This window comes from Mandrillus leucophaeus, unplaced genomic scaffold (assembly GCF_000951045.1).
Source record: "Mandrillus leucophaeus isolate KB7577 unplaced genomic scaffold, Mleu.le_1.0 Scaffold1276, whole genome shotgun sequence".
In the NCBI taxonomy this organism is placed as follows: domain Eukaryota; kingdom Metazoa; phylum Chordata; class Mammalia; order Primates; family Cercopithecidae; genus Mandrillus; species Mandrillus leucophaeus.
In genome coordinates this window covers 368,804-391,084 of record NW_012101165.1, presented here as the reverse complement: position 1 = coordinate 391,084, position 22,281 = coordinate 368,804, and the positions used below count along the sequence as shown (strand labels likewise).

The 22,281-nt window shown below is 39.0% G+C and overlaps 1 protein-coding gene across 6 annotated transcripts in view; it reads left to right on the top strand.

The window, feature by feature from the left end:
- Positions 1-22,281, top strand: part of CALD1 (caldesmon 1) — a 201,818-nt gene that overhangs the window by 145,425 nt on the left and 34,112 nt on the right. For 2 of the 6 annotated variants that reach the window (XM_011972144.1, XM_011972145.1), the window contains 3 exons: positions 12,630-12,776; positions 16,956-17,358; positions 19,672-19,749. In XM_011972144.1, coding sequence (XP_011827534.1) covers positions 12,630-12,776; positions 16,956-17,358; positions 19,672-19,749 — 628 coding nt within the window. Of the gene's footprint in view, positions 1-11,893; positions 11,936-12,629; positions 12,777-16,955; positions 18,046-19,671; positions 19,750-22,281 lie in introns of all 6 variants that reach the window. The other 4 variants (XM_011972146.1, XM_011972147.1, XM_011972142.1 and 1 more) reach the window with 3 other exon arrangements.

Below are 22,281 nucleotides of genomic sequence, written 5' to 3'. Positions count from 1 at the left end.
AAAGCTCTCCAATGCTAGCACCTGGAGTGGGGATATGAACCAACTGGATGTTAGATAGCTATGTGCAGGACCTCTGGAGTCAGGCAGGTAGGGTTCACTCCATTCTTATTAGAATGGCAGTGACCTCTTCACTAGCAGAGCTAGCAACAATGCCCCAGTGTCAGATCTATCATATATTACAGTTTCCTGTCTGAAGAAGAGATGAGGGGTACAAGAGGGAGGAACAAGATGGGAGGCAATGCCACTCGAGTGGAAAGGAGCCCTGGGAAGGAGGAAATGAATAGTAAATCTTTTTCCAATTAAGAAAAATGAGAGTGGAAGCAAAAAAGCTCCAGAGGGCACTTTTGGGGGAGGGAAAGATCGTAAAAGGCCTGTTATGAAAATCCATTACCCATAAATTTCCCCACATTAAGCAGAGCCTGTCTAGAGAGGATGCTGAGAATTCACTCAGCTGACACAAGAAATGTGACTTGATTTAGCGGCATCCACATGCCGTTTACCGTTTCCATTGGCATGTCTGCAATACCACTTTCCCTTGCAGAGAACCCCTTTAATTACTCACAGGCTTATAATCTCCATTTAAGGACATCTTGCTTTCATTTTCCAATCGCTTTATGTCTTTTGTCAGATATTTACCGATGTGATAGTAGTACCATAATTTGAAGCTCAACCACGTGAGATTATGGACTTTAGTATTGTATCACATGAACATTTCAGATTTGGGGGTGAGATCACTCTAAATATAAGACTCATCTAAAAGGAGTTCATATTTTTTACGTTTGAAGAAGACAATGGAAATTCCTCTTTCTAGCAGATTGTCTTCAGATATGAAAATAACGTGCTTGTTTACATACCTGTGGTCAGATGTCATTGCATCCAACTCAGCCAGTAGAAATGGGGGAATATCCTTACATCCTGCTCTGGAGCAGGTGTGATTCAGTTGCATATCCAGATCCAGACCTCTATGCAAGAGAAAGAGCTAGAAAAATATAGTGCTGCCAGCCATCAACACCTGGGTCTGAAGTGTTTCCTAATGTTTTATTTTCTTTAAACGACTAAGCCCAAGGTTTATTATCCACATCTACTATGCACATTAAGGCTAGATTGTCCTTTACTAGATAATAGCAGTCAAAGAACAGCTCCAACTCAGATTTTACTTTTGATTGACAACATTTTTTAAAAGCCTAAGTTCATTGAGGATCATATTTATTTAAAATTCTTTTTTTTTTTTGAGATGGAGTTTTGTTCTTGTTGCCCAGACTGGAGTTCAATGGTGTGGTCTCAGCTTACTACAACCTTCACTTCCTGGGTTCAAGAGATTCTCCTGTCTCAGCGTCTTGAGTAGCTGAGATTACAGGCGCACGCCACCATGCCCAGCTAAATTTTTTTGTAAAGAGACAGGGTTTCACCATGTTGGCCAGGCTGGTCTCAAACTCCTGACCTCAGGTGATCCACCTGCCTTGGTCTCCCAAAGTGCTGGGATTACAGGTATGAGCCACCACACCAGGCCTATTTAAAATTCTTACTCGTTATTTTAAGACTCTTATAAACAAAGAATTCTAGGTTGGGGATGAAGAAAAGGTAAAGTTCATGAAAACCCAGGTAGTAACTGGGCTTATCTTTTTTAGTCACATTTATATCAGTTGAATCTTAAATAATGACGGAAAGAGAGGAAAGAGCTTGGTTATTTTATTTTAATTATCTTCCTGGCCACTTAAGCATTCATAACCCCTTTTCATTCATTTCCCCTAAAGTTTAATTCAAGTAACTAAGTCAGGAGCAATAGATATCTTCTCCACCATCAACCCTGTCTTTCCTTACATATTCTTTGTAAACATTTATAAATTAAAAAGTGAATGTTTGTATCTGAGCAAGCTTATTGATTTAATAGGTTGGGGTAGATGGGGTGGTGCAAATTCTGTCCCTGTTTGTGACAAGATGAATAGATTTTAGTTTATCTTAGGAAACTGTCACGGAATTATCCTTCCAAAATCCGTATTTACTGGGGTTGGCAGATGCATTATTTCTTTCAGAAATAAATGTGAGAAAAAGGGGAACTCAATAAAAGATAAATCCAGTTTCTGTTCATTTTATTTGTACTGAATATCACAAATAATTTCTGGATGCTTTAAAAGAAAATGCACCAATTGAAAAAGAAATTAAACATTTATCTCACACAAATTATAATCTCAAGAAATGTTTGGAAAAGCTTGTGCTTCCTCTGTTGTTATAAACTACAGCTATTCATATAAACATAGATGAATCTCAAAAACATAATGTCGAATGAAAGAATCACAGAATACATGCAGTATTGTTATGTATAGTTTTTTTAAAGGCAACACTGAAAAATATATTGTTTAGGGATGCATACCATGCTGGTAAAACTACAAAGAAAAGCAAGAGAATAATTCAGACATCCTAAAATTCAGGCTAGTGCTTATTTGGAGGCATTTAAAAAGAGATAGGTATGCGATTGAAGAGGAGCACATAAGGATCCCTGACAACTGGTGCTGTTTAAATTGGGTGGTAGGCACATGGTTATGTGTCTGATTATTCTTTAAAGTAGTTTTGTACACAGCTGGGCATGGTGGCTCATGCCTGTAACCCAGAACTTTGGGAGGCCAAGGCAGGCAGATTGCTTGAGCTCAGGAGTTCGAGACCAGCCTGGGCAACATGGGGAGACCCTGTCTCTGCAAAAAATACAAAAATTAGCCAGATGTGGTGGCACACACCTGTAGTCCCAGCTACTTGGGAGGCTGAGGTGGTCAGATCACCCCCAGGAGGTCGAGGCTGCAGTGAGCCAAGATTGTACTAGTGCACTCCAGCTGGGTTACAGAGGAGACCTTGTCTCAATAAATAAATAAATAATAGTAATAAAACAAAGTAGTTATGTACTACACATTCATTTGTAGGTACAATATAAGTCATGATAAAAGTCTTTTTAGCTTGAAATAATAAACCCAAACAATTAGAATCCATCATTTTAAAATGTCCTGTGAATATGTGCATAGATTCAGAAATAAGCCTGTAAGCTTGGGGATCTGCCTGCCCTGGAGCAGGACCATTCTAAGAACTGTCCTTTTATAACTCAGAGTCAGAATCAGAACTCTCAGTACTCCCTGGGTGCCTTCTAACCATGCAGGACCAACCAGACCTGATCTGTTTGTTGGACAGGATGTTCCAGTCATAATGATGCTAAGTACCAGACTGTTATGGTATGTGTAGACACAAGAAGAGGATTTTATGTCGCTGTGTACTCTGTTCTGCAGCACGTTTCCCCTGTTAGGGTCTGTAATTATAGAAACTCATCCAATTATGGGATGTCACCATTGTATAAAGCAAATGTTGGGCTGGTGGTGACAACTTGTGAGTACATACATAAGAACACTAAAGCTTCCAAGTACACAGTGTTTTATTATTGAGAACCCAAGTATGGTTGGTATGCAAACTTTAGTGACTCTCAAATTATGTCTATGTATGGGGAGATGGGGTGGGAGAATGGGGAATAAATGAAGTGGGAAATGCTTTGCTTCCTGAGTAACTGTCTTCCAAGTAATATATCCCCTTGCGTGCTCTCACCCCAGGAAAAGGCATAACACTGATAGCAGCAATGAACCCCACAATGAAATAATACAGCACATTTCCATGAACATTTTTTTTTCTTCTAAACCAAGAAGGCTTTCTTTCACTCTCTATTATATTAATAACAGACCAATTGACTATGGACTACTTACTAATCAATGTCTAAACATATTCTGATACGAAAAATATTTTTATTTTCCTGATTTTTTTCCCTCCATAATTTTTCATGCCTGCCTTTTAAGGAATCCAAGGAAAAAAATTCAGAGTTGGATTTTATGTGAATTAAACGAAACCACAACATTTTGCAGACACCACATATAAACAAAATCATATTTAAGAGCCTGGAATGTTTCTATAAACTTCTTTTAACTTTCAAACATACAGTAAATCTGCAAGGCAAATATGACTCATTTCAGTAGCTCAGGATTTTCCCTCCTGATCACAGTATGGTCTGAGATTTTGCTAAGAATGTTTGAGCAATTTATAGAGCTACTTGGATATGTTTGGAGAATGTACTTGCATTTCATGCTATGAAATAAAATCCCTGGGGGTTTTGGTATATGAAAAAGAATAATGAAAGTATGTGTGAGTCATTTTGCCTCCAAATAATTGATAAGCATGTTTCCAACCTACATGAGGTTTTAACTTTTTAAGTTGGATCCCATATTAAGACCCAGGTTCAGACAATGCCATTAGCAGAACCAATAATGATGGGAATCAAATAAAAGGAATTGACTAAGAAGTCATCCTTTTTTGAGGCTGTGAGCCCCAGACATTCTTCTTCGGGGTGTGGCCTTTATGGGGAGTGTATAGCTGCAGAAAGCTGGGGACAGGATAGTGTCCTGGATTGAGTATCTCAGTTACCAGCCTGAAATCTCCATCGCTCAACACCGCTTTCTCTCAAACGACTCCTTATATGAAAGTGCAGAGACAGTGGAATGCAGAAAGATTAGAGCTGATCTTGGGGTCCAGTCAACTGTCTACTGGCCAGGAAGTTACTATGAATTCACAAATGGTGAACTTCAATAGCATTCCTTCTGTGAGTGAATTTATTTGATCTGTTGGAATTTCGGGTGCAGAGTTCTTTTTCAAAATATAGGAATATGGCAGAAACAATTAAGGAAAACAGACTTGGAAACTTTGATCTGAATAGAGTCCTCTTTAAGTCTTTTATAACTGGGCTTCACTACAATACTTGGAGCCTTTTGTTTTCTCTGAGGCTTTTTCTCACTTAACCTGTGGGCCTGCATCTGTGTCTGCATTTGTGTGTGTGCTTATCAAGCACAGGGAATATTGAAGAACACAAAAAAGGTTGAAGGTGACAATTCAAAGTCTATCCACTGGCACACTTGTAATCTCTTTCAATACAGCAATGGTTCTCCAGCGATGAAGATTTTGAAAGAGATTCCCAAATTCATGTCCACACCAAGTATTTTCTGTAGTCTGATGCATAGTTGTCTCATGTATGACTGTTTTTCAAATAAGCATATATGCACTGGTTTATAAAATACAGATTCCTTTTTATGCACTATTGAATTTATAGATATTTTAGAAAACATTTTATCAATAGATAAGAAAAGTATAAGCAATTGTCATGAGATCTTAATTTTTTCTTAATATTTTAAAAGGATCCTCATTCTTAAAATGTTAGAAACTATTGCAATACAAGATACAGAAGATTACATCTTTTCTCTAATCTTACCAGTTAGCAGTGGACTATCTTAGTGTATGTTGACCCAGCTTGGCTATTTGAAATAACAAAGCATGGGAATGTAAATTAAAACAACTCCTGTGGTCGGGCGCAGTGGCTCACGCCTGTAATCCCAGCACTTTGGGAGGCCGAGGCAGGCAGATCACCTGAGGTCAGGAGTTCGAGACCAGTCTGGCTAACATGGTGAAACCCTCTCTTTACTAAAAATACAAAAATTAATTGGGCATGGTGGCAGGAGCCTCTATTCCCGCCTACTCGGGAGGCTGAGACATGAGAATCACTTGAACCGGGAGGTAGAGGTTGCAGTCAGCCGAGATTGGGCCACTGTACTCCAGTGAGATTCTGTCTCAAAAAAAAAAAGAAAAGAAAAAAGAAAAACAAACAAACAAAAAACTGCTGTGCAGAATAATTTGATCTGATCTTTTAAATTTTAAATTTAAATGAACACATACTATTTCACTTCTCAATATCTACCCTAAAGAATTACTTGCATTGTGCAATAGGGGAAAAAAATGAAAGAACCCAAAATGTCTTTCTATAGAATGGTTAAACTGTGGTATCCTATTACATAAATGATGAAAATAAAGGTATGCCCTACTGAACTGATTTTGACAAGTCCTCAAACACATTAATAAATTTTTTTTACATGGCAAAATGACTATATTATATATCCCACAAATGTAAAAAATACAGCATTGCAGTATGCAAATCCAAACTTGATTAACTATTTGGTTATCTAGGTAATTACTCAGAGTAGTACTGTGATTATCAACATAAAATAAGTAAATATTTGTACTCTCTATAAACTGTTCTTTTTCATTCTGAGTCTTTAATGCGCCTAAACATGTAATAAAATCGGCACCCTCCCCATAAAAATGTCTATTATTTTTTCCCTGATATAATTTTTAACATGGCTTCCTGATAAGAGATCTTGTTTTGTTAATAAAATACTATAGCCATGATTTTACTTGAATCTTTAAGGATGATGTCCTATAATCTCAAACCAGAAGATACCAAAATGGAGAAAAGATAAAATGAAGGGAATAAGAGCAACATTCTTTAAACTACGGGGAACACAGAGTAAAAATCAAACAAGACGATCTCTACTATAGTTGAGATGATAATAAGAATTTTGCCAGTGTTGCAGAAGTTTTGAGAAATATTTGATAGGGAAGCTGGGGTGGGGGAAACACTGGGGCAAGAGGACAACTCGTGCCTTGCTCCGGTGTCTTGCTAAGGAAGCTTCTGCAAGTTCCTCTGTCTCTCGTCTGGCATACTTTTAGACCCTGGCCCATCCAAATGTAATAACATCTCAATGATCTCCTCATTTGCCATGTCTGCAAGACTTTAATTTATTTGAACTTTCTATCTAAAAAGCATAAACTATAACATGGTTATCTTGTTACTTAAATACACTGAGGCAGCAGGGCCTGGTGTTAAAGACCTAAAATATCTTTGGTGTAAAAGCCACAGCATTAGAAGAGTGCTTTCCCATGGCATATATGTTTTTTTCTTATCTTGTAACACCAGGGCCCTTAAGCAGTGGTTCCAGGAATGGAAGAAAAGCCAGTCCTCTCTACTTTTTCATACTCACACAATCGAATAACATCATGTGATTATGATGGACTTTTACAATTCTTTGCATTTATTCGTCAGTGTGTGAACACACACACACACACACACACACACACGAGATTATGTCTCTTTCTCCCAAATATCCAGTGAGCCATGTTGCTGTCAACTGGCCTTGCTGCAGAAAGGTCGGCTGTACCTTTCTCCAAGTGTTTGTGCCAAAAGATGAGCAAACGCACTTACCAAGTAACAAAGTAGAATACTCCACAATAAACCTTCTTCCAACCAGCATAGGTGGGAAGTTCATGGATTCTGGTCAAACAAACATTTTATTTCATAGAGAATTACTTTATAGATCATTTGTGGACTACCAGTTTAAAAAAAAATAGATCCACAATAAACGCTATTAAACATAATTCAGTCATTCTCAGATGATTCAGATAAACTTCAGTATCCTACACTGCTTCTGAATCATCTGGGAACATCAGTGGCTTTGTTCTGTAGCATATGGCAGACAGGTTAATACTGGCATCTGCTGAATTTTCACAGAAGGAACAAATGGATTATTATGCTTTTATTACAATCCAGTGGTTGGTTAGGTATGATTTTTACTAGTCAGCAGCATTTCAGAGACATTTAAATCTGGCGTGTGGAAAATCAGAAATGTCAACATTTTGTCTTTCACTGAAGCATGAAGCAGGCCCTGTGCTATCATTTGATATAATAAGGATCCTGTGTACTTGTCTTTTTGAATAAATTCTGCTTTGTGGTGAAATTAGCTTTCATGCATTACTGGTGTTAAAATGACAATTTGTCGATGATTATCAAAAGCCTGTAAAACTAGCATACTCTTAAACTCAGAAATTAAACTCTGAAATTCTAACTTCTGAGAAGTTTTCCTAAGTAAATAATTGAACAAGTGAGTAAAGTGAGTCTATAATAACGTCCTTAGCAGCATTGTTTATAAGAAGATATAAAGTTGAAAACAATCTCAAATGTGCCTCAGTAGAAAATTGGTTAGACCATAGTAGATCCATGTAATCATTATGTATGTGTATTCCTAAGTGGAATACTGTGTTGCTATTGAAATTATATATTGCTAATATGTTAAAAATAGTCATAAACAAGGTAAATTAAAGAAATGGTGTATGAAATGATATGTATGACATAATCCTATTTTATTAAGAAGGAAAATGTCTGTGCATGCACAGGAAAATGGTAGAATGTATCACATACTCATCATGTTCAAATCTGGGTGGTATGATTCTAGGGAGTGGCTTTTAATTTCTCCTTTATACGTTTCGAATTGTTTGGTTTTAAAAAAATTTTTATATGTGTTTTGCTTTTAAAATCTAAAAGAATGAACAATTGAGGGTATTTTTTTTTTCAATTTTGAAAGAAAAGATAATAAACCTGTGGTGTTAGTAGGATGGGAACGTCACCACGAGGGAGAGGCCTAAAAGCTAAGAAATGACTGTTTTGCATGCCTAAGGCGAATGTAGGGAGCCTCAGAGTTGAAGAATTTCCACCCCTATCAGGTCATTTGGCATGGACACAATTTTACCTATAAAGTCAATTGATATGTTCTTGAACCAGCAACTGGACATGTTATGATTGAAAATGCCATGAAACCATTTTAGCTCTTGTTTTTGTTCTTAACTTTATAAACAATCTTAATGTCTTTCTTTATCAGTAGTCATTAAAAGATCCTTAGAAATTTTGCCCTGTGATATGGTTAGGCTTTATGTCCCTACCCAAATCTCATCTTGAATTGTACTCCCCGTAATCTCCACGTGTCAAGGGAGAGACCAGGTGGAGGTGATTGAATCATGGGGCAGTTTCCCCCATGCTGTTCTCATGATAGTGAGTTCTCACAAGATCTGATGGTTTTATAAGGGACTCTTCCTTCTTCATTTGGCACTTCTTCCTGCCATCTAGTGAAGAAGGTGCCTTGCTTCCCCTTCACCTTCTACCATAATTGTAAGTCTCCTGAGGCCTCCCCAGCCATGCTGAACTGTGAGTCAATTAAACCTCTTTCCTTTATAAGTTACCCAGTCTCGGGCAGTTCTTTATAGCAGTGTGAAATGGACTAATACACTCTAGTAGCTGTGTATCCTAGAAAAGGGGCTCCAAATGGAGAATGATTGCCTATAAACTTTAAGCTGTACCGAGCGAGAAGAGTCAGAAGAGACAGTGGAGATGATCGGTTGTTCAGGTCGCTCCACTGAGAAATCAAAGATGAAGAGAGGTTACATGTGATGTGGCCGATGTGGCAAATATAGTTCATGTCAGAGCTAACAGCCAGCAATATCCAGCCATGAAGCCCAGTGGGTAGGTGAAAGGAGAAAGATGGTAACTTCTCAAAATAGTGGGAAATTAAGGACTTAAGGTTATATTCCATTAAGGGGATGGAGGAATTTTGTTTTTAGGATAGGTGTATAAGTTCGTTTTCACACTGCTGTAAAGAACTGCCTGAGATGGGTAATTTATAAAGAAAAGAGGTTCACAGTTCTGCATGGCTGGGGAGGCCTCAGGAAACTTACAATCACGGAGGAAGGGGAAGCAGGCACCTTCTTTACAAAGCGGCAGAAGAGAGAAGAGTGAGGGAAGCAGGAACTTGCCAAACACTTATAAAAAACATCAGATCTTGTGAGAATTCACTCACTGTCATGAGCACAGCATGAGAGAACCACCCCCATGATCCAATCAGCTCCCACCACATTCCTGCTTCAACACCTGACACCTGGGGATTACAATGCAAGATGAGATTTGAGTAGGGACACAAAGCCTAACCCTATCAATTGGGATATCCCATATGGAGTTTTGTGCCTCTTGCTTGTCTTGGAAGAAGAAGGCCCCAAGTAATCGTCATGACCTCATGGCTGATCCAGATATGTAAAAAAGCAAATTGAGACTTCCTGTTTTGATTAATTTGGGAAGCAGTTATTAAGGATTGATTCTCCCTGTTGTGGTTAAAGCTGTCTACCAAGAAATAAGCCAAATGAATATTAGGCCAAGAATCTGAAGGGTGAAGCCAAACCACTGGGAAGGGCTTTCTACTGCAACTACAATGTGATTGAATTAGAAAGGAACATTCGAACCATGTCATGTTGTCACCTCAAATTCAACAAGTCTAAAATTGAACTCATCTTTCCTCACGAAGCAGCTCCTTAACTGAACTTTCCTAACAACAGGAAGACACTGCAGTGCAGAATGCTTTGCCACGAGATATCTGTCTATTATTTCATTTGATTATCACACACAAGAAAATTTAACTCTAAAATTTAACTTTAAAAGATTAATCAAAGGGCTGCAGATTAGTAAGAGACCAATTCTAAAACCCAAGTTTTCTGAATCCTAATCTAGTCATCCATTATCAACTATATCACACTGCCCCCCCTCCATATTTGTGAAGTAAACCAGCCCATTTTATAGAATTACTAAGTGACACTTTATTTGTATTGGCTTTTGAGGATTGCACATGAGCAGATTTTGGTAAACATGAAGTCAGATTTTCTCCAGTAGCAAAGAAGAAACCAACCAACCTTCGGAATCATTAATCCTGTTTTTTTATGAGATACCTCAGTGAAAAAAACATTCATAGCATTCTTATTATTGAAGTCAAAAGATGACACAGATGAAATAAAGTACTGACTCTAAGCCTAAAAATGCCTAGTTTATAACTCTAACATGAGCACACCATCATCAGTTATATTAGGTTAATATATGGTATAAGTGGTATGGTTCTACTGTTTTGTTTTAATTTGCCAATTATTTTGGCTTTGCAATGATGTAAGAATTATAAGCATGTTCTAGAGAAATGCCATACAACATTGTACCTATAGTTAACAATGTGGTTAACAATTTTTACAATTTTAAAGTGTATTGTACACTTTAAAATATGCCAACAGGGTGGATTTCATGTTAAGTGTTCTTACCACAATTTTAAAAAGAATTATTAGCATGAAATGTTTACATATCTGGATTTCTATTTTGTAGATATGTAAGTAACATTGTAATAAAAACACTGTAATTCTCCAGTACAAAAAGCAGCTTGCTACACAATGCAGCCCCACACCCATACCCAACCCATTGACCTGTCGAGTCAGCACCCATCCTTTCTCGGCACTCTGTATCTCAGTACACATTCTACCTTCAAAAATAGCTAAGTCAAACAAGTTCAAAATAGCTATTTCCTCTTGAGTTTGAGCATCTGCAGTTCCCCAGCCCCAGTTCTTTATTTGGAAATAAGTATTAGGAGAAACATACCTAGCATAGTGATATTGATTTGTAATTTCCTCAAATAGACGTTCACTTTAGATGACTACAAAAGCTAAACAGAATTCAGGAGCTCGAGACCAGCCTGGGCAACATAGTGAAACCCCATCTCTTAAAAAAAAAATACTAAAGTTAGCTGGGTGTGGTAGTGTGCACCTGTAGTCCCAGCTACTCAGGAGGCTAAGGTGGGAGAATTGCTTGAGCCTGGGAGGTCAAGGCTGTGGTGAGCTGTGATCACATTACTGCATTCTGGCCTGTGTGACAGAGTTAGACTCTGTCTTAAAAAAAAAAAAAGAGCTAAGTAATATATACACATGTGAAGTCCTCTGTGTCTCTTCTGCCTTCCTCAGCCCATCGACTTCTATCTAAATACACACCTGTGGGCCATTGTGATGTGCCCAGCATGGCAGTGGTATGATACTAAGGCATGTTTTAGAGCAAAAGAGGGGGGCCTTAAAGGGAGCTGCCACCCCTTCAAAATGCACTGACTCTGAAGCATCCTACCAATTGTCACTAACACCTTCTCTCTCCAGTGAAAAGGAACTGGAGGGAAAAACAAAATCCCAGCAAAGAAGATATCCTACTCCCAATTTTAATAATACTTATTACCGAATATAATATTTAATTTTAATAATATTTATTATAATATTATGTTTATTATAATTATTAAATAAATTTAATAATTTTGGCTTATTAGCACCAGCCTCGGTTTGGTAGTGTAACTTGATTCTTTTCTGATCTTCGTGACAGTGTCTACGCAAATAATTCATGCAACATGCTGTATCTTTTGAAGTAAGCGTTTTGATTATTTTTGGTTCAATACTTTGAGTCCCTTCTTCTAAATCTTACATGCTGGTAATCAGCTTTGTAAAGAATTCCTAACCCAAGGCCAGGCCTGGTGGCTCATGCCTGTAATCCCAGTACTTTGGGAGGCCGAGGCAGGCGAATCATGAGGTCAGGAGTTCGAGACCAGCCTGGCCAGTTTGGTGAAACCCCATCTCTACTAAAACACAAAAATTAGCTGGGCATGATGGCACGTGCCTGTAATCCCAGCTACTTGGGAGGCTGAGGTAGGAGAATCACTTGACCCCAGGAGGCGGAGGTTGCAGTGAGCCGAGATCATGCTGCTGCACTCCAGCCCGGGTGACAGTGCGAGACTCCGTCTCAAAAAAAAAAAAAAAAAAAAAAGGCTAACCCGCAGTTTCCAAAGGAACTTGTTTTTGTGCAGAATGTTTTAGTTTAAGTTGTTATTTGGTAATTGTAAATTATCTTCTGTAGCTATTGGATTAATGCACTTCACATAGTTAAAAGTTTGAAAGCTAGTTGACTAAGTCTCTAAACTTAAGGAACTGAACCATCCTTTTAGACGTATGTGGTTCATTAAGCAGTTAAGTTCAGAAAAGGGCTCAGGGCTGTTCCTGCCAAGAAGTTGGTGAAGACATTTGGCAAGTGGCATGCTCAAGAGGTTGTCTTTGTAATGTTGCAGAATCGCCTACCAGAGGAATGATGATGATGAAGAGGAGGCAGCCCGGGAACGGCGCCGCCGAGCCCGACAGGAACGGCTGCGGCAGAAGCAGGAGGAAGAATCCTTGGGACAGGTGACCGACCAGGTGGAGGTGAATGCCCAGAACAGGTACTCTCCTCTTTGGGACGGGGAATTTCTAACTTACGTGTTAGCCTGTCTGTTGAATGGAATTTGTCAAGCAAAGCATTCCTTTCCCAGCTCAACTCAACCCTTTTTCAATCTAACTTGTTGAATTATTTTGCAGTCATTTTAGGCAACTAATCTGATTAGATAGGCAATCTGATTTAGACATTAGGACACGATATACTATTTCTCTCCACCCCGTTCCCATCTCATAAACATACCCCACTTGAAGGCTTTTATTTCATTTTACAATCTAGCATTTGTTTAATTAATAACTATGGTGTGCTATATCTTTTATATATATATATGTATGTATTTTTTCTGTTTAATTCTTTTTTAAAATTTCAATAGTTTTTGGGGAACAGGTGGGGTTTTGGTTACATGGATAAGTTCTTTAATGGTGATTTCTGATATTTTAGTGCAGTCATCACCCGAGCAGTGTACACCATACCCAATGTGTAGTATTTTATTCCTCACACCCCTCCTACATTTCTCCCTGAGTCCCCAGTGTCCATTATATCACTTTTGTACCTTTGCATCCTCATAGCTTAGCTCCCACTTATAAGTGAGAACATATGATATTTGGTTTTCCATTCCTGAGTTACTTCACTTTAAATAATGGTCTCCAACTCCATCCAGGTTGCTGTGAATTCCATTATTGTGTTCCTTTCTATGGCTGAATAGTATTCCATGGTGTGTGTGTGTGTGTGTGTGTGTGTATGGTAAGTAGCTTCTAACTGGGGAGTAGGTATAGCAAAGGGGAAATAGGTATAATTTCTGGGGTTCACTAACTGACTTTGACTCCCAATTTGACCTGATATATATATGTATGTATATATATACAACACATTTTCTTTACCCACTCATTGGTTGATGGGCATTTAAGCTGCTTCCATATTTTTGCAATTGCAAATTGTGCTTCTATAAACATGCATGTGCGAGTATATTTTGCATATAATGACTTCTTTTCCCCTGGGTAGATACCTAGTAGTGGGACTGCTGGATCAAATGTTAGTTCTACTTTTAGTTCTTTAAGGAATCTATATGGTTTTCTGGTGGGTTATTTCTTTAAATAAGAAAAAGTATTTACATTTATTCTGTAGGGTATTGCTATCCATTTTGAACTGAAGATATGTTAGTATAGTAGAGTTCTCTGTGCCTACCATTAATAGGTAACACATGAATTTTTTAAGTGGGCATGAATTGCAGATGTCTTCTCTTTTCCAGTACACAGCCTGAATCAATAGTCTCTGATCATTATAATATTCAACAAGATACAGAATTCTGCTTAATTTAATGTGGTTATTCAAACACACTTAATGAGTTTGCTATTACGTATTTTCTCACTCAGGCCCTGGTAGAAATCAGGGAAGTTGAGAATGCCTAATAGGTTCAACTTCTTCAAAGAGGGCTTTTGCAGCAGAAATAAGGTCTTATGGTTCATTATGCTAATGGTTAGTATGTGTCATTTATATTGTCATTTATATGCCCCAAGGTCTAAAAAAGATGAGGATATTTGAGGAGGAAAATGGAGAAAATAATTTTAATTTAAAACCATGGACTGATTATAATGGTTACACTATATAAGATCTCACATGTGGTTTTGGTTTTAGTTTGTTTTACTTTGTTTAATTCAATCTATTTAGAAAATTCTAAAGGGAATGGGTCCCGGCTTCCTTAACCTAAGTTTGGGAGGCTGTATTAGAAGGTTTCTGAAAGCAGTCTTGAAAATGTTGGCCGGTAGCACAGATATTGGTTACCCTTTCCCTCAGTAAGTAGCTTCTAATTGGGGAGTAGGTATAGCAAAGGGGAAATAGGTATAATTTCTGGGGTTCACTAACTGACTTTGACTCCCAATTTGACCTTTCACTAATTGTATTTCTTCAGTTAAATGGAAATGAAAATTAATACTTTTCTCCTAAAAATGCTGCTAAACTTAAACTATGTAATAATGCATGTGAAATGCAGAGTGTCATACACATAGTAAGCACTCAATAAATTTTCACTGTTACCAGATTCTTAACACGGGAGGGCAACATAGTTATTCACTGCCTTTTCTATTTTCAAGCTGAGAGAGAAATAATAGAAAGAGTTTTAAAAATGGTATTTTGATGCCTTTCCTGAATCTTGTTATTAATGAGTGGTCAACAGGAGCTTAAAAAGTTACTGCTGGTCTGTAGTTTTCTTGCTTTTAAAGTCTTGCTTTTCCTTGTGCTTCTCTTCTCATATTTGGCTATTATTCATTATTTCATGCTATTGATCGAATTCAAATGCTTTTTTTTTAGAAAATCATATTGAGGTTTGAGAATGTGCGATTTATCTCTGACATATTAGTTAGCCACAAGAAGAATAAGTCTTCTTGGGGCTAAACCACTCTAACTGGCATTTGATATCTACTGGTGATTGTGGTCATGATTTATAAATAGGCAAAGAAATGTTCAATACAGTTTGTTGGTTTCTTAGCATAAGAGTACTTTAATCTGGCTAGCACTTTGGAATTTTGGTGCCTTTTTAAAATTATTAGAATTCAATTGATCCAAATGCCCTCTCTATAGACTTCCCCTTCAATTATACATTTTTTACATTTGTAGGGACATTTAATCCTTGTATGTCTAATTTCATGGAGGCAGTATCCTGAAGCAAAAGTAAAGGCCAAGAAAGTTTTAAAGCTGGTTTTTACTATGCTAGTTTTCGTTGTTAAATATGAAATGTGTTTTTCCAAAATTAAGTGAATTTGAACTTCGAAAGGGCCAAGTTTGGTCTGAACTACGAAATTTGATGGAGTTTCTAAACATTGAAAGACAAATTCTTCCAACTCTGGTCACAGTTCTGGTGTCACATGACTGATTGTTTCCTGCAAGTAGAAACCAACACCCTGGCTTGGACAGTGTCCCGCATCCTGCAATAGTGAGGGAGGTGATGGACAGCAGTTTAACTTCTGGAGATTTTTTTTCCTTTTAAAAATAAATGTCAAATTTAACTGCCCTTTTTCCACTGCAGAAAAGATGGACAAGAAACCCTTTATTCATGGAAGTCTTGACAAAGAAGGTAGATTGTGTATACATTAGTTAGGGTAATGCTGGCTGCGATAAAGATTAGTACCTCCAAATTGTAAGTTTAGTGCAGTAACACTTACCATTATGCATATTTCCGTCTAGTTGGTGGAACCAGCCACCTGTCTTCTTTTCTCTTGTGGTTCTCAATCCCTAGGGCTTGGCGCTTACTGATCTACCAACAGACAGAGATAGAGAAGACAGGGAGCGCACCTCTGTTTGTTCATTGCCTTGGTTGGGTACTTTGTTTACATTTCATTGGCAGTTATTGGTCACCTGGCCCCGCCTAGGCGCAAAGAAAGGAGATGGTGCAAATTTAATCCTTGAGTGGTGATCACTCCCCCCGACTATGGAAGGAGGAGCAGGAATTGTAAGGGACACTTAGATGTCTCTTCCACTGGGGTCATTGGCATGAGTGTGGAATCTCAACACTGTAATGTACAGTTTCTTCCTCTCAAAGTACCTTAGGAGCCTTCAATCCAGATCAGGAATTCTAGATGACTTGGTGACATGTGAGAATACTACATGACATGGAAGGAATTCACTTATTATTTCAGTTGGATCCTTAAGTTTGAATTCCCCAAGTAGCAAGTCCAGAAACAAAGATTTGACTACAAGTCATTTATTTGTAAGGTGATGCTAGGAAACGCTGGTGGGGGTGTGGGAAGGTGAGACAGAAAAGGGAAGGCCACCAAATAAAGGTTGCATGACCAAGCACATCACCACTGGGTATCTGGAGCTTCACTCCACGGGGAAACTCTGAGGTCCAGTGTGGAACACACACCTCGGAGTTTTCCAACTCAAAAAGTGAGGGGTGCTGAGGTATCTAAACACTAAGGCTCATCAATTTTTGTTTGAAAACTGCTCCCAGGGGACATTAATACCTAAAGCACTTCTGGCATGGGGAGTAGACTCCAGTGCCAGAGAAAGGCTTGCATATGCTGTCAGCTGAAAGCCAGGCAGGCATGTACTAAAATGGTAACGTACTGGGGACATGGGCAGGCTTGGCACTACTGGCATCTGCTGTAGTCCTGGGTGGCACAGGCTGTATGAATGCTGCTGACTGATGAATGAGCAAGCTGTCTTTGGTGTTGTTCTTTCTGTTGTACAGTGTGCCTGATGAGGAGGCCAAGACAACCACCACAAACACTCAAGTGGAAGGGGATGATGAGGCCGCATTCCTGGAGCGCCTGGCTCGGCGAGAGGAAAGACGCCAAAAACGCCTTCAAGAGGCTCTGGAGCGGCAGAAGGAGTTCGACCCAACAGTAACAGATGCAAGTCTGTCGCTCCCAAGCAAAAGAATGCAAAATGACACAGCAGAAAACGAAACTGCCGAGAAGGAAGAAAAACGTGAAAGTCGCCAAGAAAGATACGAGATAGAGGAAACAGAAACAGTCACCAAGTCCTACCAGAAGAATGATTGGAGGGATGCTGAAGAAAACAAGAAAGAAGACAAGGAAAAGGAGGAGGAGGAAGAAGAGAAGCCAAAGCGAGGGAGCATTGGAGAAAATCAGGTAGAGGTGATGGTGGAAGAGAAAACAACTGAAAGCCAGGAGGAAACAGTGGTAATGGCATTAAAAAATGGGCAAATCAGTTCCGAAGAGCCTAAACAAGAGGAGGAGAGGGAACAAGGTTCAGATGAGATTCCCCATCATGAAAAGATGGAAGAGGAAGACAAGGAAAGAGCTGAGGCAGAGAGGGTAAGGTTGGAAGCAGAAGAAAGAGAAAGAATTAAAGCCGAGCAAGACAAAAAGATAGCAGATGAACGAGCAAGAATTGAAGCAGAAGAAAAAGCAGCTGCCCGAGAAAGAGAAAGGAGGGCGGCAGAGGAGAGGGAGAGGATGAGGGAGGAAGAGAAAAGGGCAGCAGAGGAGAGGCAGAGGATAAAGGAGGAAGAGAAAAGGGCAGCAGAGGAGAGGCAGAGGATAAAGGAGGAAGAGAAAAGAGCAGCAGAGGAGAGGCAGAGGATAAAGGAGGAAGAGAAAAGGGCAGCAGAGGAGAGGCAAAGGGCCAGGGCAGAGGAGGAAGAGAAGGCTAAGATAGAAGAGCAGAAACGTAACAAGCAGCTAGAAGAGAAAAAACGTGCCATGCAAGAGATAAAGATAAAAGGGGAAAAGGTAGAACAGAAAATAGAAGGGAAATGGGTAAATGAAAAGAAAGCGCAAGAAGATAAACTTCAGACAGCTGTCCTAAAGAAACAGGTACAGTAAACATTTTGCACCAAATGTGTGATGCCTGTGACTTGTGAGAAATGTAATGCACATCTGATTTGGGACTGAGGCCACATGCATATAGCTCACATGCTTGATCATTTGGCAAGCTGTTCATTTTTTCAGGCCATAGCAATACACAAGCATGCGGCAATTGATTGATGGCTGAATATTCAATCAACCAACTTTACTGGGACAGCCAGTAAATTTGGCTGTCCAAAAGACAGAGAGAAATTGATTGCTCTGTGCTTGATTGTTATGAATACCAAAAAAACCGAATTAATCCAAAGATGATAAATGTGGTGGTGGTGTGTTGGCTTCTGATTCTGCACCTGCATCTAAACTCATTCTTTTAATTATCTTTCCTCTATCCATAGGTCTGCATGAGGCAAGAGGCCCTTAACTCCTTACCTCACTCATGGGTTTGATGTTGAATTAAAAAAATGATAAGAGCTGGGGTGGGAAATAGATATGAATAATAATGGTCAGACATTTCATCTTAAGAAGGCAAAAACAGGCTGGGCGCGGTGGCTCACGCCTGTAATCCCAGCACTTTGGGAGGCCGAGGAGGGCGGATCATGAGGTCAGGAGATCAAGACCATCTTGGCCAACATGGTGCAACCCTGTCTCTACTAAAAATACAAAATTAGCTGGGTGTGGTGGCATGTGCCTGTAATCCCAGCTACTCAGGAGGCTGAGGCAGGAGAATCACTTGAAACCGGGAGGCAGAGGTTGCAGTGAGCCAAGATTGTGCCACTGCACCCCAGCCTGGGCAACAGGGCGAGACTCCATCTCAACAACAAAAACAACAAAAAAAAGAAAGAAAGAAAGAAAAAAAGAAGGCAAAAACAAATACCTGGAAATTAACTGGTAATAAAGAGGGGAAAGGAACTGGTTGGAACCTTTCCTTAAAAAAAAATCAAAACCCTGATTTGCCAACATGTAGACCTCAGCTTAATGTAGACTTGCAGAAAGCCATTAATTTAGGGTAGTATCAATGTATAACTGACTGGTAATTAAGAGCATACATGCTTCTTTATTATCTGGGTGACACAAATTCTTGTGGCCTGAGGAAGGGTGGAAATAGTAGGGGGGAAATGTTTGTAAGCTTTGAGAAAGATTTTTTTCTGTCTGCAAGGCTGCATTAAAAGCGCTGTACCTAATCACCACCACCACCACACCACCACCAACCCTAAAAAAAGAAAAAAGGAGATGCTTTCACATTCACCTTTCCAGAGCAAATTCTCTGTCACTAAGCCTGCATTGCACTGAAGGTGTCTTTAACTCCTGCTTCTGTGTAAGAGGCTCATGAACAAAGCTACAATTGAGATCATGAGCAAAGTGCACCAAACCACACACGAGGTTTGTAAACACACGAGGAGTGCCACATCATGCTAGATTTCAGTAAGCGCAATGGCAGGCACACGAGAAGATGTTGGGGTGGGAAGAAAATAGCCCACCTTGCTGTTTAGAACCACTGTGCTGTGAGCGCTGAGACGGCAGAAGAGAAGCTATCCCATGCAGCACGTGCAAAGCGATCTGAGCACCCTGTCACTCTTGTAAACTAGAAAGGGCTTCTTTTACTTGTATGACCTTACCATTCTTGAAAATAAAAAGGGAGAAGAGAAGGGAGCTAAAGTGCAAGCTAAAAGAGAAAAGCTCCAAGAAGACAAGCCTACCTTCAAAAAAGAGGAGGTAAATATGATTGAGAAGTAATGATCGTAAAGCAACAGAAAAAGCAGTCAGTGTTCCAAGATATCTCAGGTCTGATGATCTCAAAATTGTAACCCCATATCCAGTGTATTTCAAGCCATGACTCACAATCCATTAAATAGTAAGATCAGCTTAGAGTGTCTCAAAATTAATTAAATGTATCAGTCAGCATTTTTTAAAAAATGAAATGGATAGAAAGCATCATAGGGCACTGTAGGTAGTAAGTATTGCATTGTCATGTAAATTGTCTTTTTTTCTGTGGGACACCATCAAAAAGACTTGAAAAACACTGCTGGAATCAATTTATCCTGCTTTCTAGTCTTCTGAATGCTATTTTTTTTTCCTTGAGCCATTCTACTTTCATTTCAATCATGAAATATTTCCAACTGGCCTTGATTAATGCTTTAACTTTTCAAAGGAAAAACACCCATACACATCTCAGTAGAAAATTTGATGAACTGAAGATGATATTTGGTTTTCAAAAAGAAAAGTTTGGCCAAATGTTCTGCATTGCATTTCTGAGGCACACACAGGAGCGGGTGCCAGGGTGTTTGACTGTAGGTAAGTGAACAAGGAGCTCTACAGATAGAATGGCACGGGATTTGACAGTAGTCAGAACACCACATCAGAACACCTAATTGCATTTCAACTCTGGTGCTGTGTTTGCCCCAAATAATCTTAAAAATTGTGACTATATCGAATAAGTTCACAATATTTACTAGAATGTGGTGAAACTGAATTATTAGAAGTAGGAAGACCCGAAGTTCTTCACCAAGAGACTGGTGAGGTGATTTGTGGCCAACAAGCTCCAACCCACATGGACTGTTGCTACATTTCTGTGCCTATCATGGCATCTATTAAGAAAGCTAAAAATCTTAAACAGAAATCCATATTTAGAAAACAGGTGACCAGATTAAATAGGGGGTGGATTATTTTCTTAAATATGTTTTGTCAATTTCACATGAAAAATGAAAACCCCTAGTTCATGTTACATGTTACATTTCTGTTAAGATGTATGTTCCTCTGTTTCTAACAGAAGTTGCGGTGGTTTGGAATTGAAAATTGAATATGAGCACAGGCCATATAAAGGAAGGAGAAAGTGTAAATGCTAATAACAGGAAAACTGTATTTAGCTCTCATGAGGCAGTCAAGGAAATCATTCACTGAACATGTTGGGAAACACTTTTCATTTAGTGACCAAATGCCTACAAATTCATTTACAAAAAAGAAAAATGAAAGTTACCTCAGAACTAAACTCAGAAATATGTCCCACATGGGTTCTTGTAGTGTTTCTTGGTGAATGTCTTTATAGAAGAAAGAAGTGGGCATGAAATGATGACTCAGTAATTAAACACATGGGGGAAGGGAGGCTGTAGAAAACTCTGGAGTCTGTATTTAAAATTTCATTCAGTTCACTAAAATGGGATTTGTTTTTACTGACCAAAGCTTTCTGTACCTACGTAGAGTGTCTGAGAACCAGAAGGGCCCATCAGTTGCCACTCGGATGATCCTTTTGTCTCTTTTCAGATAAGGCCCCAGTTCAACAGCATCCTTGGTGTCAATCAGATACTCCCAGGAATGACTGAGCCCTGCCCTTTTCCCCAGTTGCCCCCCAGCACATTCCAGCCAGTTCCAAAACATTTGGCCTGTTTTTGACACAAGGCCAGATAAGCTACTCAAACTGGTTAAAAAAAAAGAAAAAGAAAGAAAACAAATCCAATCTATGTTCCTTTTTTAACATTGTGTACATAACCTGCTGGTCGAAAGACTAGGTTTTCCCCTTTCCAGCTAGTTGTGTTGTTCCTTTATGTAGACAGCTTTAAATCATGTTTACATGATTCAGCCATTTTAAACAACCTCTTCCTATTTTTTTTTTTCCTTTTTGTTCAAAAAAAAAAGAAAGCAACTAACTAAAACCTTTCCTTTCAATGATTTATGCAGCATAGGATAGGGCAACCACAAGTAAACACAAACATCACGTGAGCCTTCTTAGAGAAAACATTTCCAGAAATCACTGCAATGTCTTAAAAAACACACAAAATAAAACCCGTCTTTCTCCACTGCAGTTTAACTGTGGCAATGAGTTGCAGACGATCACCAACATTGAAACTTAATTTAGCTTTTTTTCTCTCTTCTCCAATTATAAAAAGTCTCTTTTTAGTTCTTCATGCAGGAGCTATTTTATTTCTTTTCTGGCTTCTAACAGGAAAACAGTTTCTAGCAGAGCTGCTCCTGAGGTATTGAAAGTGATGTTTGTGTCATGCGGATTAACCCTTCCCAAATATTGGTGCGCATGCAAATCACCTGGGAGTCTTAAATGCAGAATCTGATTCCATGAGGTCCATGTTGTCCGTGAACCAAACTTTCAGTAGTGAGGAGTCTAGAAGACGTCCATGTTATAGAAATTGAACCCAGTAAAGGATTTGGGGCTTCTGAAGCTAACAAAAGCACGTTACACCCAGCCTGAGGAAACAGTAGCTACACCCAGCTCTTGTTGCTATTCTGGAACCAAAT